Below are 19,971 nucleotides of genomic sequence, written 5' to 3'. Positions count from 1 at the left end.
GTTTTAACACTTGTTTTATTACGACGAAACAAACGGGTATTTAGCGAAGAAGCCAACAAACGATTTCAACAAAATATACAAGAAATGTTACTGTAGTCAATAAAAGTTTGAATAAAATATTTGTTTTATTACAAGAAGTGTTTCTTTTTTGTTTAAGTCTTTTTTTTTTGTGATAATGCAAGAAGTGTTAAAACTAAAATAATTTTTTAAAATAAATATATGGTTTCATTTGACTCCGTTCCATTCTATAATTAACCGTATCCACTACAGGTAGCTTGATTATTATTATTTTTTTTTTCCAAGCACTGATTTTAGACATTACCGATTGATTGGCCTTTTTAAGCAGGTTCATGGAACCATGATTTTTTTTTTTTTTTAAGTAAATGTGCACCTCAGATGCATAAATTAAGACATAAGTGCCCATTTCTTTTTTTCATATTGCCATTTTTTTTATTGCCATTTTTTTTTTTCATATTGCCATTTTTTTTTGTTTCCATTTTTTTTTTATTTCCATTTTTTTTTTTTTTCATATTGCCATTTTTTTTTTTATTGCCTTTTTTTTTATTGCCTTTTTTTTTTTATTGCCCATTTTTTTTTTATTGCCCATTTTTTTTTTATTGCCTTTTTTTTTTTATTGCCTTTTTTTTTTTTTATTGCCCATTTTTTTTATTGCCCATTTTTTTTATTGCCTTTTTTTTATTGCCTTTTTTTTATTGCCTTTTTTTTTATTGCCTTTTTTTTTATTGCCTTTTTTTTTTATTGCCTTTTTTTTTATTGCCTTTTTTTTTTATTGCCTTTTTTTTTTTATTGCCCATTTTTTTTTTATTGCCCATTTTTTTTTTATTGCCCATTTTTTTTTTATTGCCTTTTTTTTTTATTGCCTTTTTTTTATTGCCTTTTTTTTATTGCCTTTTTTTTTATTGCCTTTTTTTTTATTGCCCATTTTTTTTTTTTATTGCCCATTTTTTTTTATTGCCTTTTTTTTATTGCCTTTTTTTTATTGCCTTTTTTTTTATTGCCTTTTTTTTTATTGCCTTTTTTTTTTTATTGCCCATTTTTTTTTTTATTGCCTTTTTTTTTTTCATATTGCCATTTTTTTTTTGTTTCCATTTTTTTTTCATATTGCCATTTTTTTTTTTTCATATTGCCATTTTTTTTTTTTTTTCATATTGCCATTTTTTTTTTATATTGCCAATTTTTCCAAATTATTATGATTATTGTATTTTTTGGTGGACCTGCCTGAGAATCATCCCTCTCTATTATTGTAACCGGTATTCTGCATTTGGTATTTTTTTATGACCTAACTTTTCCATATTAAGAATGTCTTTCGTCATAAACACCCCCCCCTCCCAAACCTCGAAATCTGTATTACACACTATTACATACTAAAACATACTATAAAAATTATAAAGGAGTGATTATTCTCGTTCTGGTCCACCTGTTTTTTTAAGCAGTTTCATGGAATCATGATTTTTGGTGTCTGTTTTCTTTTTTTTTATTAGAATTAAATAAATTATTAGATTTGACCTTTTTTCACGTTGTTTCATCGAACCATGTTTTTTACGTTGTGGACATTGGTCACACAATCCTTGAGTACCATAGTAAAGAATAGGTCTATCAAGAAATGAAGCCTGGTGCTATTTATGATCTGGGAGGTGAAAAACACCCGTCTAGCTGAATCCACTGTGAAAAATTTCCCCCACTCTATATCTGTGCCTAAATCAAAACGCGGATTCCATGAGCAAAGCTTCTTTCTTAGAACTGCACGCCTGTGGAACTCTGTTCCGTCTGCCTGCTTCCCTCCGGACTACAACTTGGATGTCTTCAAGTCTAATGTTAACAAATTCCTAATGAACCGCCCCCCTAATTAAACACTTCATAAAATCTCCTCACTAACGTGATGTACTTGCAATAACCCTTATCCCTGAGTGGCTTCCGGGCCTTGATAAGTGGTGATCACTGTGTAAAAAAAAAAAAAAAAAAAAAAAAAAAAAAAAAATTGGAAATATGACAGTCTGTGTGAGGGAATGAGCTATAAAGAAACCAAAAGTACAGTGTTCAGCTGCATCTGTACAACCGGAGAAACCAAGTCGTTTTTTACAGTGGACATTAAAGTTACCAAACACATGTATTTTGGCATCAGAGACATGATCGATTAGGGTACAGTCCTAACTTGAGGGAGAACGGTAGAGAAAATATCAGTAACCAATGCGGTTATGAAAGGCTAGTTCAAAGCATATAAAGACCTGGTCGGCTAATTCAAGACGTTGCTCTCTCTAGTTAAAGGGAGAGTGCTTCAAATATAGACTTCAAGCTCTTGCATATATCTATCCGAGTCTCTACGATAGAAAGGGAGGTACCCTGTCATGTTGAAGTAGTGAGAGAGGATTGAAAAGTGTAAGTTTGTTTTACTTAATGCTAATATATCCAGAGAGTTTACTAAGAAAAAGAACTTCAAAAATTACCTGCTGAATATACCCGGTGAACCAAGTGCTAGAGAAATACAAAAATTGCATTTAATGCTATGCATAAGTATTATATTTTAATTCATACAGAAATGAAGACGTGCATGCGAGTATTATGGTTTTTCTTGTAAGTAAAAAAAAAAAAAAAAAAAAAAAAAGCTAAGACCAAAACCTAAAGACAGTGACTAGTACAATAACCATTAGGCTAGCTTGATACAATGTTTAGAAAGTGTTTTAAACCTACTTATTCTTAACATAAGGAATCTGTCATGTGAACCATTCATGCATGCGCATGCGTAAAACAGTTGACACAGATAAAAATCTGATGAGCCCCATGGACCAATGTTTCAATTTTGACTCCTTAGCAGCCCTTTTTCAATTAAAGTTTTTCACATGTCTGAATACACTATATACCAAATTTCAAGTCTGTAGATCAAACATTCATTGAGTATATAGGTTGAGAAGTGTCCTCACAAATACATTCTCATTTTGATAGATATATACATTTTTTGTTTAAAGTAAAAAAATAAAAGTTCTTGTTTAGAATTCTCCTGACATTAAAAAAAGAACGAAAATAAAGAAAATTCTGTATAATGTACGCATCCGTGAAGAAACAAAAATATCATATTCCAAAAATTATGTAAATTGACAAAGTTTTATTTTTATAAAGAAAATAATTTTGGAGCAGTTAATGGAAATTCATAGGCATTAAAACATGAATCTTGCAAGTTTGAATTATTGTTGAGTTACCACCTCTTGTTTTTTGGAGAATTTTTTTTCAAAATGGCAGACACTATAGCCACTCCTTTGATGCTTTTAAAATTTGATTTTTTTTTTTTATTTAAAAATAAAACTACTTGATCAATTTACATGTTTTTTGGAATGTGGTATTTTCGTTTTGTCACAGGTGTGTACATAATGTAGATATTTTTGTATTCTTGTTTTTAATATAGGGGGAATTTTGGACAAGAACCAGGAAATATAATCATGTTACAATTTGGAGGAGAGGCCCAATTGAAATTTTAATATATTTTAATTTGTATAATACTAGCATGGGTACCTGGTGTTGTCCAGGTGGAGAGAGGTGGTATACTAAGGCTATTGAGCAACCTATCCCCTAAAAAAAAATTTCAATCAAAATAGCAGCAGGTACCCGTGCGAGCACAAAAATAAAAAAATATTGGCTACAGTAGGCAGGCTTGAACCTGTTTATATGAAAGAGAAAAAAGAGATTAAAAAAAAACAAACAAATGTGCTAGGTGTCTCAGCCACAGCGACTTCTGATGTCACAGGCCTTCGAAATAAAGTTTTATAAATGTACATTGAGAATGTTAGGTGTATGACTTGCAAAAAAGTTGACGCAAAAACTGAGCACTCTTTGCAAAAAATGGCCCAGTTCACCAGGACTGAATTAATCTTTATATATTTTTCATCTGAGAGATCGATCTTTCTAATGATACTGATTTTGTCACGGTCTGATGCGCCTGTCAAAAGGTTTTGACAGACACACACACACACACACACACACACACAAACACAATAAAATTTTCCCTTTTATATATTAGACTAGTGTGGGCGCCAGCATTGCCCGGGTGTTTCTAGGTGTGTGAAAAAGGGGGAAAAATGTATTAGTAGGCAGGCAGGCTCGAACCCATAATGTGAAGGCGGTGTAAAACAAAAAAAAAAATGGTAGTAGCGGCGGGGGGGGGGAGGTCAGAACAACAGTTGGCAGCCGATGTGGAGAGAGGTGTTTTAAAAAAAATAAAAAAAATGATAGTAGTAGAGGGGAGGGGAAGATGGAGAGAGGTGTTGTTAAAAAGAAAGTGGTAGTAGGCAGGCAGGCTCAAACCCGTGACGTGAAGGTGGAAAAGAAAGTGAAAGAAAATCTGATGCGTTACTGATGCTCCATTGTCCGACCGGAAGTTCGTAAATTTGAAATTAAGCGAAGTCAATCAAACCGATACGACGATACAATTGTTGCGTTATCTCTAATAAGGGATTAGAAGAGAGGACGTATATTATATTTGTTGTATCATAAAGGAGATCGTGTGTGATCAGAGTTAATGTCGTGTGTGATCTATCTAATTGGCCTTAATATCGTGTGATCGTCTAGTGGTCCAGACTATTAAATGATATGTTCATATGCCATTGGGTGTGTGTGTGGTACATGTCATGTATTTTTCAACATACCTTCTGCGTCTTGGATGTTGGTCCATCTGGAATCATCTCGTCTTGGAGGGGAGACTGGTACTTGTTTTAGACGAATATTCATTCCCTCCAACACGATGAATTGGTTTTATAGTTTTTTATTTCACTTTCCAGATGTCTAATAGGATGATGGAAAGTGAATCTGGCCTGTGTGGTTTCTTGGTCTCGTTTCTGCACACGTCAGTGTCCCCCCCCACCCCTCAGTGAAGGGGAGGAGACAACAGTGAAGCCGGCCGTCCTCTTCTAAGCCCAAACCAAATCTCCACGATTCAGCTAACCTGATCACGTGACTCACATGCAATCCCATCAGCTGATACTGACTTCCGGTCAACGTGTCTCAATCTAATTTTCCTCTCTTACTCGATCCATTCTCTAACACAATGACTTGCAAAAATGGCGACGCAAAAAAAAATATGATCCCTCCTTGTAGAAAACCGCCCAGTTGAGGGTGAAGGGATTAGTGTTTTGGGCCAATTTTTCGAGATTTGTTGTCCGAAGGACAAACGTAGATTCCATGAACAAAGCTTCTTTCTTAGAACTGCACGCCTGTGGAATTCTGTTCCGTCTGCTTGCTTCCCACCTGACTACAACCTGGATGTCTTCAAGTCCAACGTAAACAAATTCTTGATGAACCGCCCCCTTAAGTTGACATTTTTATTAAACCCCCACACTAACGTACTGTACATGCAATAACCCTTATCCCTGAGTTGCTTCCGGGCCTTGATAAGTGGTGATCACCTTGTAAAAAAAAAAAAAAAAAAAAGTTTAAAATGATACCGGTTTGGTCAGGTGTCATCGCCTCTTTCAAAAGTTTTTGCGAACACACACACACATTTTCCCTTTTATATATTAGATAATTTATATAATTATATTTTAACATATTGTACAAAAATTGTTTTATGTTTTCCTGATGAAAACTTTTTTAAAATTTTATTTACTCAATACATTCCAGTTGGCAACATTCCTTACGAAGCAACTGAAGAACAGTTAAAAGAAATTTTTGCACAAGCTGGACCTGTTGTCAGTTTCAGGTGAGTATCATTTCTTTTTTTTTTTCTTCTCTTAAAAAACAAAATCGTCTTTTTTATAGAGTGCGGATTATGCAGATGAGAAAAGAGACCATTATTAACCAGAAATTATAGGTTCACTCTCTGTTTGACGGAATTTGCTGACGAGCTGTGCCACTCTTTATGAATCGTTGCTATTTGCAACTCGTCTCCAAGCTAATAGGTCCCGCACTATCAACCAAACTCCAACCCCTGTCCCATCGCTGCAATGTTGCATTGCTGTGCCTGTTTTACAAATATTTTAATGGAATATTTTCTGATAAACTCGTAGCACTTAAACGACGTAAATACCCACAACTAACCTGACAAGCAGCAAAATCCCACCCCTACACTGTAGAGATCCCTAGTTGCTGGAATTCCCTCCTAGACCCCTGCTTCCCTAACTGTACAGACATGCAATAGTTCAAGTGTGATGTTAACAGATATCTCGCTGCCAGGGTTGTGGAGTAGGAATGAGTCTGAGGTTTTAGTCAGAGTTGGATTTTTAAGAGTACTAGGAGTTAGTTGGGATTTTTTTATCCGACTCTGACTCCGTAAGTCCAATAAATTTATTTTTTATATAGTTTTCCTGTTTGGTTTTACCAGTTGCACAATTTAGCAGTTTTTGTAATGTCTTGTTCTTATTTTTGAAGATGTATCATATTTTGTACTGTTCTGCAATACTTCTACTTCATAAAGATATTTTGGTCCATCGGATCCCTGCAAATCTTGTCTGGACAGCTGTTTTTGTTTTGGTTGTGATGTCACACAGGATCAATGAAAATTCTGTCTTTGAGTGAGATCACTGTGGATTACATCGGATAACAATACGAAATTTATCCAGTTCTTGAATCAAATAGAATTTGGCAATTGGATTAGTCCAGGATCAATCTGGAATTACAATCTTATCCCCAAAAAAAAAACACGGGCCTAAATCAATAAGAAGCAATCCGTGCTATTAGAACCATTTATAGCTTTTTCCTGTTTTTCCTTTGATCCATTTTCCATCAAGACAATATTATCCTTTAAAAAATTTATTTTCTGTATAATGTATCTTTACTTCCCTCCTCTGATGAGATGCGTTTGGCTTCGAAATGCCATGGCCTAAAGAGGTTTCCTTATCCCTTTTGAACTGATAGCATAAAATTTTATTGTAAATTTTTTAGCTCCTTGTTATCTTAACTTATTCTATAAAGCTGGTTGAGTTTATATGTGAGTATATTTATCATATAATATGTTAAACGTAAAAAATAAAATACATGAAAAATATTTATAAAATGTTTGTTGAATATGTGTGGGAGAGTTTTCCCAGAAAATCCGTTCTGTTACTTTTTTACTCATATCATGTTTAATGTTTGTGCAAAATTTCAAGGCATAATTATTGAGAAAAGTGCAGACAAACGAACGGACAAAGGTGAATTTATAGGTTCACTCTCCTTTTGTCGATGGACTAAAAAAAGAGTGAATAACCCATATAATAGTTGATATGCTGTAAAACAAACCCTCCAGTCATTCATAATTTTCAGCACTAAAACTCACCACTAATCAATAGTGCTGCTATTAAATACTTCAAATGCTTTGGAAATTAAATAAAATTAAAAAAACTAAATCTTTTAGACCCTTAAAAACTGGCTAAATTTATTGCCCATTGACTTAGAATGAGTGCTTTATGCCAAACTTCTAGAGTAAATGTAGCATTGTGGTGACTAATTCTTATTAGTACTCAAGTGTGTATCGAATAGATACCATAATTCTTAGTTTGCTGCACCTTATCATAAAGATCCGTACAAAATCTCAGCCAGGTTGGCTTGGCAGTTTCTGAGAAAAAGCGAAGCAGACTGATAGACAGACAGACAAGAGAAGTATATAGATAAAATTTGTCCTGAACTCCCTGCACATGGTTTGTATGAAGAGAGTACTAAGGAGTGTATGCCCCTTTTGTGGCAGCCATCTTTGTTTCTCTATTTGAGATGCTTACTGCTTTACCAATTCCAGGCAAAGTTGTTTCCCGTTATGTGTGTTTTTTTTTTTTTTTACAAAACCTATAATTTTTATTGGTTTGAATTAAACTTAAATTCTTGCGTGATGAGCACGTGCAAAAGAGCATGAGAATAAAGTGTGTAGTTTCACTGGAAACCTTTGAGGTACAAGAATGCACTTGTCCAGGAGTGATATAAGAAAAATTTTGTAGGTTGCTCTCAATCCATGTCAATGTTATCATTCGCGTTCGTATTAGCATTATTACTTGAGTTCATGTTGAGGTTATTATTCAGATTTGTATTGGCATTGCTGGTTGAGTTTGTATTTAAAAGATTTTTTTTATTTTATTACATTTTCACCACAAACAAGGCACATTGCCACTTTGGTGTAGGGGGCTACTATCAGGGGCAACAACTACTGGGGTACTATGTAGGGATTTGGGCAGCAAGATGTCGGTTCACGTTACACTTGAACTTCTGCACATCAGTACAGTTGGGGAAGCAGGGACCTCGAATGGAATTTCAAAGTCTAGCAGTTTTGGGGAAGAAACTACTGGAGTAGAAAGATCTTTTACATCTAGGGATCTCTATTGTGTGGGGGTGGGATTTAGCTGCCTGTTGGGTTTGTCGAGGGTGTTTACGTCGTGGGAGTACAAGTGCTTGCAGTTCATCAGAGCATTCACCATTAAAATACTTGTAAAACAGGCAGAGGGATGCAACATTTCGTTGATGGGACAGTGGCTGAAGCTTAGATGCCAGTTCAGGGCCTATCAGATTGACGACTCTCCTTTGAATCTTGTCTAGGAGCGAGAGACTAGTAGCAGATGCACCAGCCCAAATATGACAGCAATACTCCATACATGGGCGAATGGTGGCCTTATAGAGGTACAGGATACTTTCGGGTGTTAGTAGTTTTCTAGCACGGTAGAGAGAGCCTACCTTCTTCACAGCGGTCCTGGCAATGCTTTCAATGTAATTGTTCCAACTCCTGTTTTCTGTGAACATTAGGCCAAGAGTTTGAAAGATGTACTCTCAAATAAAGAGTCGTTGGCCATTGCTATTGGTGGTAGATAAGGTTTCTTGTAATTATTGAAGGAAACAAGTTTAGTCTTGGCGGCATTGAATGTGACCATCCATTTTTGTCTCCATTCCATTACAGATTGGAGGTCATCTTCTAGTGTTTCTGCCATTTCTTTAGATATGTGTTCATTTGCTTTCCTGTCGTGCCTGTTATAGTGTGGTGTGATCAGCATATATATCCATCTCCGAGGTAATTTTGTCGGGGAGGTCATTTATGAATATCAGGAACAATAGAGGTACAAGGATAGACTCCTGGGGAACTCCCGCATTTATATCATATTGTTTAGATGTACGACCGTCGAGGACAACCTGGATTTTTCTCTTATCTAAGAAGGATTTAATTATGTTAAGTATTCTACCAGTGATACCGTATGGTCTAATTTTCCTGAGGAGACCCTCATGCCATACCCTGTCAAAAACCTTAGATATATCTAGAGCTACTGCTCTACCCTACCCCGCTTTGTCCAGTGAATGATATATACGTTCAGAGATTACAGTAAGGATGTCTGCTGTGGAACGGGTTGTCTAAATCCATATTGTTGGTCAGTCAGAAGTTTAACATCTGTAAGGTGATGGACTAGAGCATGGTTAATTAAGGTCTCAAATATTTTGGCAAAAGTGGGAGGAGGCTAATGGGGTGATAATTTACTGGGTCAGTTCTTTTGCCAGAATTCTTGAATACTGGTACCACAGAAGCAGTTTTCCAACAGCCCAGAAAGCAAGATTCATTAAAGCATTTGTTGTAGAGTTTGGAGAGAACTGGAGCTACTTCGACTGAGCACTTTTTTAATAGCACAGCTGGGATGAGATCGGGTTCACATGCTTTTGAAGTGTCAAGGTTTTTTATTATAGCATGCACCTGAGCAGAGGTAATTTGGAGATCGTCTAGCGTGGCGTTTGTCTGCAAAGGAAAGTCAGGTAGGGGGTGGTTGAAAGGATCCAGTGTGGAGTTTGAGGCAAACTGACTGGCAAATATGTTAGCCTTCTCGGTTGCTGAGCAAACAACCTCGTGATTGTCGGTTAGTGGGGGAATTGTTGATTGCCCATTATTTACTACACTGTTGTAGATTTTCCAGAAGTCACGAGTTCCTAATTTTTGTGCTTCGATGCGTTTTTTTAGTGGTTTCAGTAAATTCTCTCTTAGCTGTCGCTATTTCTTTCTTAACATTACTTCTAGCTTCTATATACTTCTGCTTATTTGAACTGGACTTATGTCTGTTAAATCTGTGGTATGCATGCTGCCTTTGAGCAATGGAAGTTGCGCAAATAGAAGTAAACCATTGGGAAGATTGGTGGTTGCTATAAAATTTCCGCATGGGAACATTTGCTTCAATTGCAGTTTTGAACCATTCAGTGATCTCATTTGCGCACTGTTCAGCAGGAAGAGAAAAAATATTTCCCCATAGAGCATCTCTGATAAGATCTCTCATGGCTTCCTAGTCAGCCTTTTTATAATATCTCGTTGTTTTGAGCACTGGCTCTTCAGTTTTGGGTCTAGAGTTTAGGGCGATTTCAACCATTATCACTGCATGATCGGTGTTCCCAAGTGAGCTGTGGGCATGCGTTACACAATAATCAGGAACTGTGGTCAGAAGCAGATCTAGAAGTGATGCATGTTGTTTTTGCTGGTGAGGGAAACTGGTTGGAAACGTAACCATTTGTGATAGGGAGTGAGATATAGAGAAGCTATGTGTTGTGCTGCCCGCTGCATCTGTGTAAGCAGAGAATCCAAGCCAATTTTTGTGGTGGACATTAAAGTCACCAAATACAAGTACTTGGGCGCTAGTGTTGAGGGAGAGTGCTGTGCCTATGCTGTCAGAGACTTTGTTTATTATGGTGAATCCTGGGTTTAGGGAGAGCGGTAGAGAAAATAAAAGTAGCTAATGTTATGTTACATGTTTAGTCTAAAGCACATAAAGGCTGGATCATCCGATTCTAGGTTTCTCTAGTCAAGGAAAGGGTATTACGAATGTAGACTCCAAGTCCGTGCATATGTCTGTCAGAGTCCTTATGGCAGAGTCGGAGATATCCAGGTATGTTAAAGTAGTTAGAGGGGGTAGAGGAGTGTAGGTTAGTCTCACTTAGTGCTAAGATATCTGGGGTATTTGTTAGGAGAAATGCTTCAACATCAGCTAAATTAGTTCTAAGTCCACGAATGTTCATGAATGCAAGCCTCAAGGGAGGAGGCAAGTTGGATTTGTTTGACCCTAAGCCTGGTTTAAGCTTATTTTTTTTATTATACTGTCATCATATTTTTGAAAGAGTTTCAGTTTAGGTAAGGGGGAGCTGAACAAGAGGTTATGCAGGGTATTAGAAATGCAACACAAGTAGACCATCAGCTGACCTTCCATCAACTGGCCTCAGGAAAGCGCACCGGGGATGAGTACAGGATCCCTTTCCATGCATGGCATGGCACTACAAACATCCCGATATTATACAACTGTTGATGGAGCAGCCGCTTTAAGCACTGCCAAAGAGTTAGGGCTCCTGTACTACTAGTCGGAAACAGCAGCCAGGAACTGTCATTCTGGTACCCTCAACCCATCTGAATAAGTTCAACACAATCTAATTGCACAGGCATATGTGGTACTCAAGCACTCTCAAATGCCCAGTGTTGAGAGGTGGGATGTGTCTGTCTGGAGTGGGGAAAACGGCGTTCGTTGCCCTAGACAAGAAACAAGATCTACCACTGAGTGTTTTTGTCAAATCACTGTGATAGCGTCTCTGCGCCTGACCAATAGGCAAAGAAGGAGTATGGAAGCCCGGCAATAGACAGAGCCTATCTACTCCTTGAGCTGTTTAGGTTTGCAAACCGGTAATTTGTTTGAGTCACCAGCTCTAAGAAGGTTGTCATCCAAGACTGAAGAGGCTTCCCTCCCCTTTGGTTTAGTTTCAGAGTTTTCCTTCTAGATGGATGATCTGGGAAGTATTAGCATTGTTGGTGGAGTTTGTATTGGCATTGCTGTTTGGTATGAGTTTGTAATTTTTAAAAACATTTTTTTTTTTTTTTTTTATCATGATTCTCTTTCTTATTTTTGTAGATTGGTTTATGACAGAGAAACTGGTAAACCAAAGGGCTATGGATTTTGTGAATATCAAGACATTGAAACTGCACAGAGTGCAATGCGTAATCTTAACAATTATGATTTTAATGGACGACCCTTGAGAGTTGGCGTGGCTGCTGGTGAGCAGAATAAGGAAGAATTGAAAAGTATGCAACAAGCAATTGGGGGACCACCCATCGAGGTAAGAATTTCATCATATTCAGTATAACATCTGTTAAAGTGGGCTCCCTCTATTATGCTAGAAAACTACTCGCATCTGATAGTATCCCGTATCTCTACAAAGCCACCATTAGCTTGTGCATGGAGAATTGTTGCCACATCTGGTCTGGTGCATCTGCCACTAGTCTCTCACTCTTAGACAGGATCCAAAAAGCAGTCTTCAACCTAATAGGTTCCGCATAATAAACCAGGCTTCAACCCCTGTCCTATCGCCAAAATATTGTATCCCTGTGCTTTTTTTAAAGGTACTTTAATGGAATGTGCTCTGACCGACTCGTAACACTTGTCCTCCCTTAACATAAATACTCCCGACTAATCCAACAAGCAATACAATCTCACCTCTTCACTGTAGAGGTTCCTAGATGCCAGAAAAATTCTTCCTTTGAATTGGTAGACTTTGGAATTCCCTCTCTGTCTCCTTCTTCCCTGACTGTACTAACATGCGGAAATTGTGATGTGAACAATCATCTTGCTGCTCAACTCCCTACATAGGTGCTTCTGTAAACATGTTCCCAAATAATAGCCCCTTACGCCCAAGTGACAATATGGGGTGAATAAGAATAAAATAAAAAAAACATGCTGGCATGTGTTGAACAGCTTTTAAAAACTGACTGCCAAACCAACCTATCTCTGGTCAAGTCTATTCTTCTTTCTCTTGAGTTAATCTTTTTCGCCTACTCTCATGTTTTTTACTTGGCCTTTCCCCATTAACTGACCCTGCTACACCAACTGTTCTACATCTATTAAGAACTTTCATCCATTCTTTCAACATGCCCATACCATCAAAGTCTCCATTTCTGTACACGTCTCCCGGTACTGTTCAGATTTAATCTTGATTTGTTTAATATAGGGTGAACCCCTCAGAATGCCACTCATAGAATCTTTAACAAAATTCACAATCCAACCATATTTGACGTAAATGAACTAAATTTTGCTCTGAGAAACTTGATGGATTATGCACCAAAATGCTATGCATTATCAACAACATATGGCAAGGCTCTGTTCTATCGTTATTTTCATGGCAGGTGCTCGTCAGAGCTCCAATCTATTATCTCCCCTTACTTTCACAGAAAGTGCTACAACTACTATCAGCAATTTCCCTCGCTCTCTATATGTGCCTAAATCTAAACGCAAGTTCCATGAACAAAGCTTCTTTCTTAGAACTGCCTGTCTGTGGAACTCTGTTCTGCCAACCTGCTTTCCAGCTTACTACAACATGATCGTTAAGTCCAATGTTAACAAGTTCTTTTTGCGCTGTCTCCTTTAATAGTCAATTTCTACCCAATTTCCATCACCATAGGCACATTAACCCTTATCCTGAAATAGCGTTTGGGCCCTAATAAGTAGTGACCTCCCTTTAAAAAAAAAAAAAGGGCTGCATAACAAATAAAAATGCTTTATAGTTGATTTCTCTGCATATTTGCAGTTGTTAAACGCTACTGGTTAGACTCATTTAAGGACCTCATTTTTCGATGTGCACCCCAAAATCTCCCGCTTATTAATCAGCAAATGATCCTTTTTACTTCCGTTGTTTTATTCAACTTAGACTTATTGAACTTTCTCACACTTTCTACTTTAGATTTATCCAAAGTCACCCATTATATAACACCTTCATCAATATTTCTTTAATTTCCTTAATCCTTGTCTTTTTTTTTTTTTTCTTTTAAAGGAGTCACCATTTATCAATGCCCAGAGCCACTCGGGGGATAAGGGTTAATGGGTATACATAACTAGTGGGAATTTTGTAAATTGGATTACTTAGAGGGTGGGGGATGGTTCATCAAGATATCGTAATTTACTTGTTTATTTTCCTTTCTTTTATAGAGTCCCTATGGAGACCAAGTGGAACCAGAAAAGGCCCCCGAGGCCATCTCGAAAGCTGTTGCCAGTTTACCTCCAGAACAGATGTTTGAATTAATGAAACAAATGAAGGTAAATGTTGATCGTCTTACCGGCCTCCCCCACACGCACCTGTTTTTGTAGTATAATTAGAGTGAGAGGTGGAGGGGATTCTTCCGTACAGTCAAATCTCTCTACTACGCCACTCTACTATTATACTACCTTAGCTCAATCCCGACAAAATTCTGTACAAAATACAATGCCACCCCATAATCTCGCAACTATGTCACTATTATGTGTGTTGTTATATTATTTTTTTTTATTCATTTTTCAGATTTAGTTCACAGGTGTGTTTTTATTATATATTTTGTATCTTTTTCTTTCAGTTGTGCATTCAGAACAATCCGAATGAAGCTCGGAATATGCTTTTGCAGAATCCACAGTTGGCATATGCTTTGTTGCAAGCGCAAATTGTGATGAAGATCGTAGAGCCACAGGTTGCCTTAGTAAGTAGCTTAATTTATTTGGCTTCTCATTTATTTTTTTTTTTTTTTTTTTTTTTTCTAAATCCCACACTGTCTGGCAAGTTCCGACCTCTGTAACATTGCTGCAGTATTGTATGGCTGTGTCTGTTTTACAAGTATTTCCACATAATGTTTTCATGAACTTACTGCACTAACAAGGTGCCTGAAATAAGTTTCCAGACTTTTTTGTACAGTCATGTAAAATTGTTGTGGATTCTTGAAAATTCAGTATGTCATTGCTATACATCTTATAAGATGACTGACCAATTTTTATGATTTCAGATTCAAATGAACAGCTACAGCAGGAATTTGAATACACCCTACTAAAGTCTGATTGTCACAGTTGATTAATTTCCAAAAATGTGAGGACACTATAGAAGATCAATATGCAACAAAATTCTGTTTTAAACTTGGAAAAAATGCTACAGAAACGTATGGAATGCTTCAGACTGCTTTTGGACCATCTTACAATGGATCGAACATCAGTGTTTGAGTGATTTAGGATTCAAGAAAGGCAGGGAGTCACTGAGGGATGATGAGAAGTGTGGGAGGAATAAGGAAGTCAAAACACCAGAGTTGATTGTCCAAAGAAAGAATTTTATGAATAAGGACCGTCATTTATCTATAGATGTGAAACCTGGCCATTGTGGAAGGAAGATTTTCATCAACTTGAGATCTTCACTCACTACTGCCTCCGCTGCAACCTATGTTTTTCCATATGTATACCCTTAAAAGTTCTGATTTTTCCGATTCCGATTAATCATCCCAACACTATTGTATATATTGATCAGGTGGAAGTGCTATCGACTGTAGATAAAATTTGTCACAAAGAAACCGGCTTAATCCGACTGTAGTGAATGGCAACAAATCTTCCCAGTCTACCTTGTTGCAGTCATCATCATCGTTTAACATCCATTTTCATGCTAACATGGGTTGGACGGTTGTGCATGAAGGCTTTTCTCCAGGCCTCTCTATCTTGTGCAAGGCCTGGTCATGATCTCAACTTCCTAAGGTCATCATGATGGCCTCCATGTCTTGCATGGTCTACCCCTTCCTCTAGATCTACCAACCTCAATAAACCTACATCTGCTAACTGGATTGGCATCATCCATCCTTTCAACATGCTCACACCACCTCAATCTAACTAATCGGAATCGGAAAAATTTTAGCCTATTTTCCGATGCCAAAATCGATGCCTAAAATTTTTTTTTTTTTTTGACTTTGGTTTAAGAAACCTCTTCCACTGCTGGTAGTAATAATAAAATAATAAATATTTATTGATTTAAACTTCCACTAAGACTAAAATCTCTAGACCCCCCCCCCCCACAAGTGTGTTTTTATGTTTGAGAAAATATAAGCACATTTAACACGTGTTTTAACCATAATCAGGACAAAATAACACTTTTATAGTTAAATATCTAGACATTTATAAAGAATCGGAATCAGTAATTGTATCGGAATCGGGGAAAATATTGGAATCATCCCATCATTAATTCTAACGCAAAATATCAACTATGTTGCGAATGTGTAATCTATTCGACTCTTCAGCTGACTTCCTATTCCTGAGACTTTCATCTCACATCCACCCCACCATCTACATATCTGTTGTAGAAATTCTATTAATGTTCTCCTCCTAAAGAGGCCAAGTCCCACTACCATACATGATGACACTCGTCAATGGTTTAGGTATGCATCTTGTTACCCAGAGGGAGAATTTGTGACGTATCCCCACATCTTTGTTGGGGTGGGACAAGCGTATCTGTGAATAGTTAAGGACATGGACAACAAACTCAACTTGACTGAGTTCCCAGATCCACCAATTATCTGTCTTCATCATCATCCATCTCATATGACTTTGTTCAGAACCATCGAACATGAATCACCATGGTTTAAGGGAAGAAGCCAACCCTACATGACCATAAAGAACGCGGTTGCAACAGTAATTTACATTATGTTTCTCTTAGTCTATGTGTCTGTCCGTTCCACTTTTTCTTTGAAACTATCAGCTTGGTCTGGCTTAATTTTGTATGGACCTTTGTGATGATGAGGCGTATTAAACTAAGTATTATGGCATCCGTTCGATGTACAGTTAGAAATTGGTATTTAATGCAAAAATGATCACAAATAACAGCATGTAATTTTTAACAAGCGAAAAAGTCAAGTATCTAAGTAATGTCTCCTATTTTTTATTATGCCCAAAGCGATTAGAAAGGATTGCAAATTGTATTGCTATGATGACTGAACTGATGCATTCATAATCTGAAAGTTTCATCTCTGTTGCAGATATTGATGGTGTGAGACTCTTAGTAAGCAACCCCTGTCATTGACGTGCGTCAGAAGCACAGCTGTTATTAAATTCCTGACAAAAGTGCATTGAGAATGGTGGTGACTATGTAGAAAAATAAATTCTAGGGCACAAAAGGTCACTCATTTTAATGGTACCACTCCCATCTTCATAGGTCATTAACTTTTTAAAAAAATATATATGGTTTACTTTCAGAATGACTCTTGTATTTCTTGATTTGAATGACTATAAATATTGATGTACCATAAAATAAATGAAACGAACAGAGTTTATAGCAATAGAGATGTTGTTTAAAAATCCTAATCATGTATTGTTTTTATTTTCAGGCAATGCTTCATAGAGAATCCAGTCAGATCCCACCACTGCTTCCTTCAGGTGGGTCGACAAATGATGGGGTCATCAGCAGTACACAACTCGTAAGGAATAACATTCTTTTCTTTTTTTTTTTCATGTTTTCTTTGTTTGTTTGTTTTTTTTACAAAATAATTTTCTATTTTATCTTGATATTTAGATTTATCTGTTAAAAATTTTGCAGAGTTCAGATATCATGTTCGTAAATAAAGAGAAATTTAAGAGTGTATACACTTACAAAACTTCTGACAAAAATCTTAAATAATAATAGTTGAATATAATGTTGGTTGCGACTGCAATTAGCAACGACCAACATTTGTGACAGCGTTTGCTCCACCATGTAATCAGCACACATTGCCCTGCCATGTCGTCGGCACCCGTAGCAGCATTGGCCCGCCATGTCGTCGGCATCCGTAGCAGCGTTGGCCCGCCATGTCGTCGGCATCCGTACCAGCGTTGGCCCGCCATGTCGTCAGCATCCGTAGCAGCGTTGGCCCGCCATGTCGTCGGTATCCGTAGCAGCGTTGGCCCGCCATGTCGTCGGTATCCGTAGCAGCGTTGGCCCGCCATGTCGTCGGTATCCGTAGCAGCGTTGGCCCGCCATGTCGTCGGCACCCGTAGCAGCGTTGGCCCGCCATGTCGTCGGCACCCGTAGCAGCGTTGGCCCGCCATGTCGTCGGCACCCGTAGCAGCGTTGGCCCGCCATGTCGTCGGCACCCGTAGCAGCGTTCGCCCGCCATGTCGTCGGCACCCGTAGCAGCGTTGGCCCGCCATGTCGTCGGCACCCGTAGCAGCATTGGCCCGCCATGTCGTCGGCACCCGTAGCAGCATTGGCCCGCCATGTCGTCGGCACCCGTTGGCACGCCATGTCTGCAACATTTCATGCAGTGATGGTCAACACATTTCACCATGAATTAAAAAATTAATACAACTATACTCATTAACATACATATATATTATGATATAATGTTTATTTTATTTATTTATTTTTTTTAGCGATAAGGACTTAAGAAATAGTGGAAATCGGTTTTGTCTGTGGAACAGTAAATTCTAGCATCTTCACTTACTACTGCGGCTAGTGATAGCAATCCAATGAGTGTCTGCATCAGAAACTGAATATTCTTGGATATTTCTGCATCTTCATCTGAAGATAATCTATGATGTAAATGGATATATATGGGTTATTAACATTGGCCCATGAATACAGAGAAGAAATGTTTTCGAAGTAATCACTACAATTGCATGACACTCCAAATGATTCAGTATCTCAGTTCTGCCAAAATGGAATTAATTGCTGCATTTTTTTTTTTTTTTACTTTCATCTTTTTATCACTTATTTATGATAAAAAAAAAAATCAGCTGACCAGTTTAGTTTTCACTCAAGAAGAGCTGTATTGAGAAACTTTTTAAACGGGTGAACTATGTATATTTAAAACAAAGATAGTATTATGGTGTGTATATATATATATACTAGCTGTACCCTGCCACGCGTTGCAGTGGCTCAATTTGGTGTAATGGAAAAATTTAATAAAAGAGAAAATGCATGTTTCTTATATTAGTACAGCAATCCACTGATAAAAGTGAAAAAGAAGGCGAAACTGAAAAAAATGGTACTCTTGCAGAATTTGATCTGGATCCTCAAGAGTTTCTGTCAATCATTCATGTTTTGGACTTGACCAACAATCAGTGGATGAAACCGAATGTAGCAAAAATGTTGAAACGCTTAATGCTTTTTTTTTTTGTTGTTTTAAAAAATGTGATTTAGTAATTAATATTTGGTTGATGGTGGGGGAGGGGAGTTACTATACACAGATTCGAAAAAGTCGTCCAAAAACAAATAAATGAAAGCAAAGGTAAGGTAATTTACGTTTCTACCTAATTGGATAATTGTTTAGTGTTTTTATGTAATGTAAAATGTTTAATTGGCTCAAAAAACAGAAATGGTCGCGAAGTCTGTTGAATACGTTAAGTTTGGGAAAGTAAATTGAAAACTAAAAACTATACAAAACAGTGTCTGAAACTCACCGAACATATGTTACCATGACATAGGCTGGCATAATCGGTAGGTTTCTGACAGTATTTTGTATAGTTTTTTTAGTTTTAACTCACTTTCTCTAACTTAAAGTAATCAACAGTGTCCACCACCATTTGTAGCTTTCAAATACACCAATAAACACTGTTTTTCGAGCCGACTAAACGTTACATTAAATGAAAAGGGTTTATATTACTAAACACAGATATAAAGAAGTTGTCAAAAAATAAATATATAACAAATAAATGTTATCAAAGGCAAAAAAAGTAAGTGTTCTACCTAACTGGATAAGATTTTAGTGTTTTTATGTAATGTATAATCGGTTCAAAAACATTCAATGTTTATCGGTATATCTGAAAAATACAAATGGCGGCAGACTGTATCGAACACGTTAAGTTTGGGTAAATGAGTTTAAACTAAAAAACTATACAAAATACTGTTAGGAACTCACTCAATATATGTTACCATGATGTAGGCTGGCATATAATCGGTGGTTTTAAACTTTTGCTCGATACAGGCGACGACTTTTAAAAATCCCTTTTAGTGATTACCTGGTTTGAGGATATTTGTACAACTAAATGGCAAATCTGCTCAAAAAAATCCGGTATTATTTTACTTTAAGGCCCGTTTCATGTTCATATATAACGAAATATTTTATTGTAGATATCGGTGTGCTAAAAACGAATCTACAAACCGTTTACGTAGCAAAAAAAAAGTTTTCATGAAATTACTTTTTCGAAAAGTGGGTGATCACTTTTCAGTGTAAATTTAACTTAGAATGAGCACCCGCTTTCTGGCCACCTGAGAGAGGGGCATTTTTCTGTTTCTTGGCTAAAAAGTTTTTTGTTTGATTTCTTT

The 19,971-nt window shown here is 37.0% G+C and overlaps 1 protein-coding gene across 2 annotated transcripts in view; it reads left to right on the top strand.

The window, feature by feature from the left end:
* Positions 1–19,971, top strand: part of LOC145263087 (cleavage stimulation factor subunit 2-like) — a 44,046-nt gene that overhangs the window by 2,814 nt on the left and 21,261 nt on the right. For both annotated transcript variants that reach the window (XM_080119967.1, XM_080119966.1), the window contains exons 2-6: positions 5,626–5,704; positions 11,820–12,024; positions 13,887–13,994; positions 14,288–14,407; positions 17,057–17,146. In XM_080119967.1, coding sequence (XP_079976093.1) covers positions 5,626–5,704; positions 11,820–12,024; positions 13,887–13,994; positions 14,288–14,407; positions 17,057–17,146 — 602 coding nt within the window. The remainder of the gene's footprint in view (positions 1–5,625; positions 5,705–11,819; positions 12,025–13,886; positions 13,995–14,287; positions 14,408–17,056; positions 17,147–19,971) is intronic.

The sequence above is a fragment of the Euprymna scolopes genome, chromosome 38 (assembly GCF_053919585.1).
Source record: "Euprymna scolopes isolate OS-2025 chromosome 38, ASM5391958v1, whole genome shotgun sequence".
NCBI lineage: Eukaryota > Metazoa > Mollusca > Cephalopoda > Sepiida > Sepiolidae > Euprymna > Euprymna scolopes.
The sequence above is the reverse complement of the archived record's forward strand: the minus strand, read 5'-3'. Positions and strand labels throughout refer to the sequence as shown.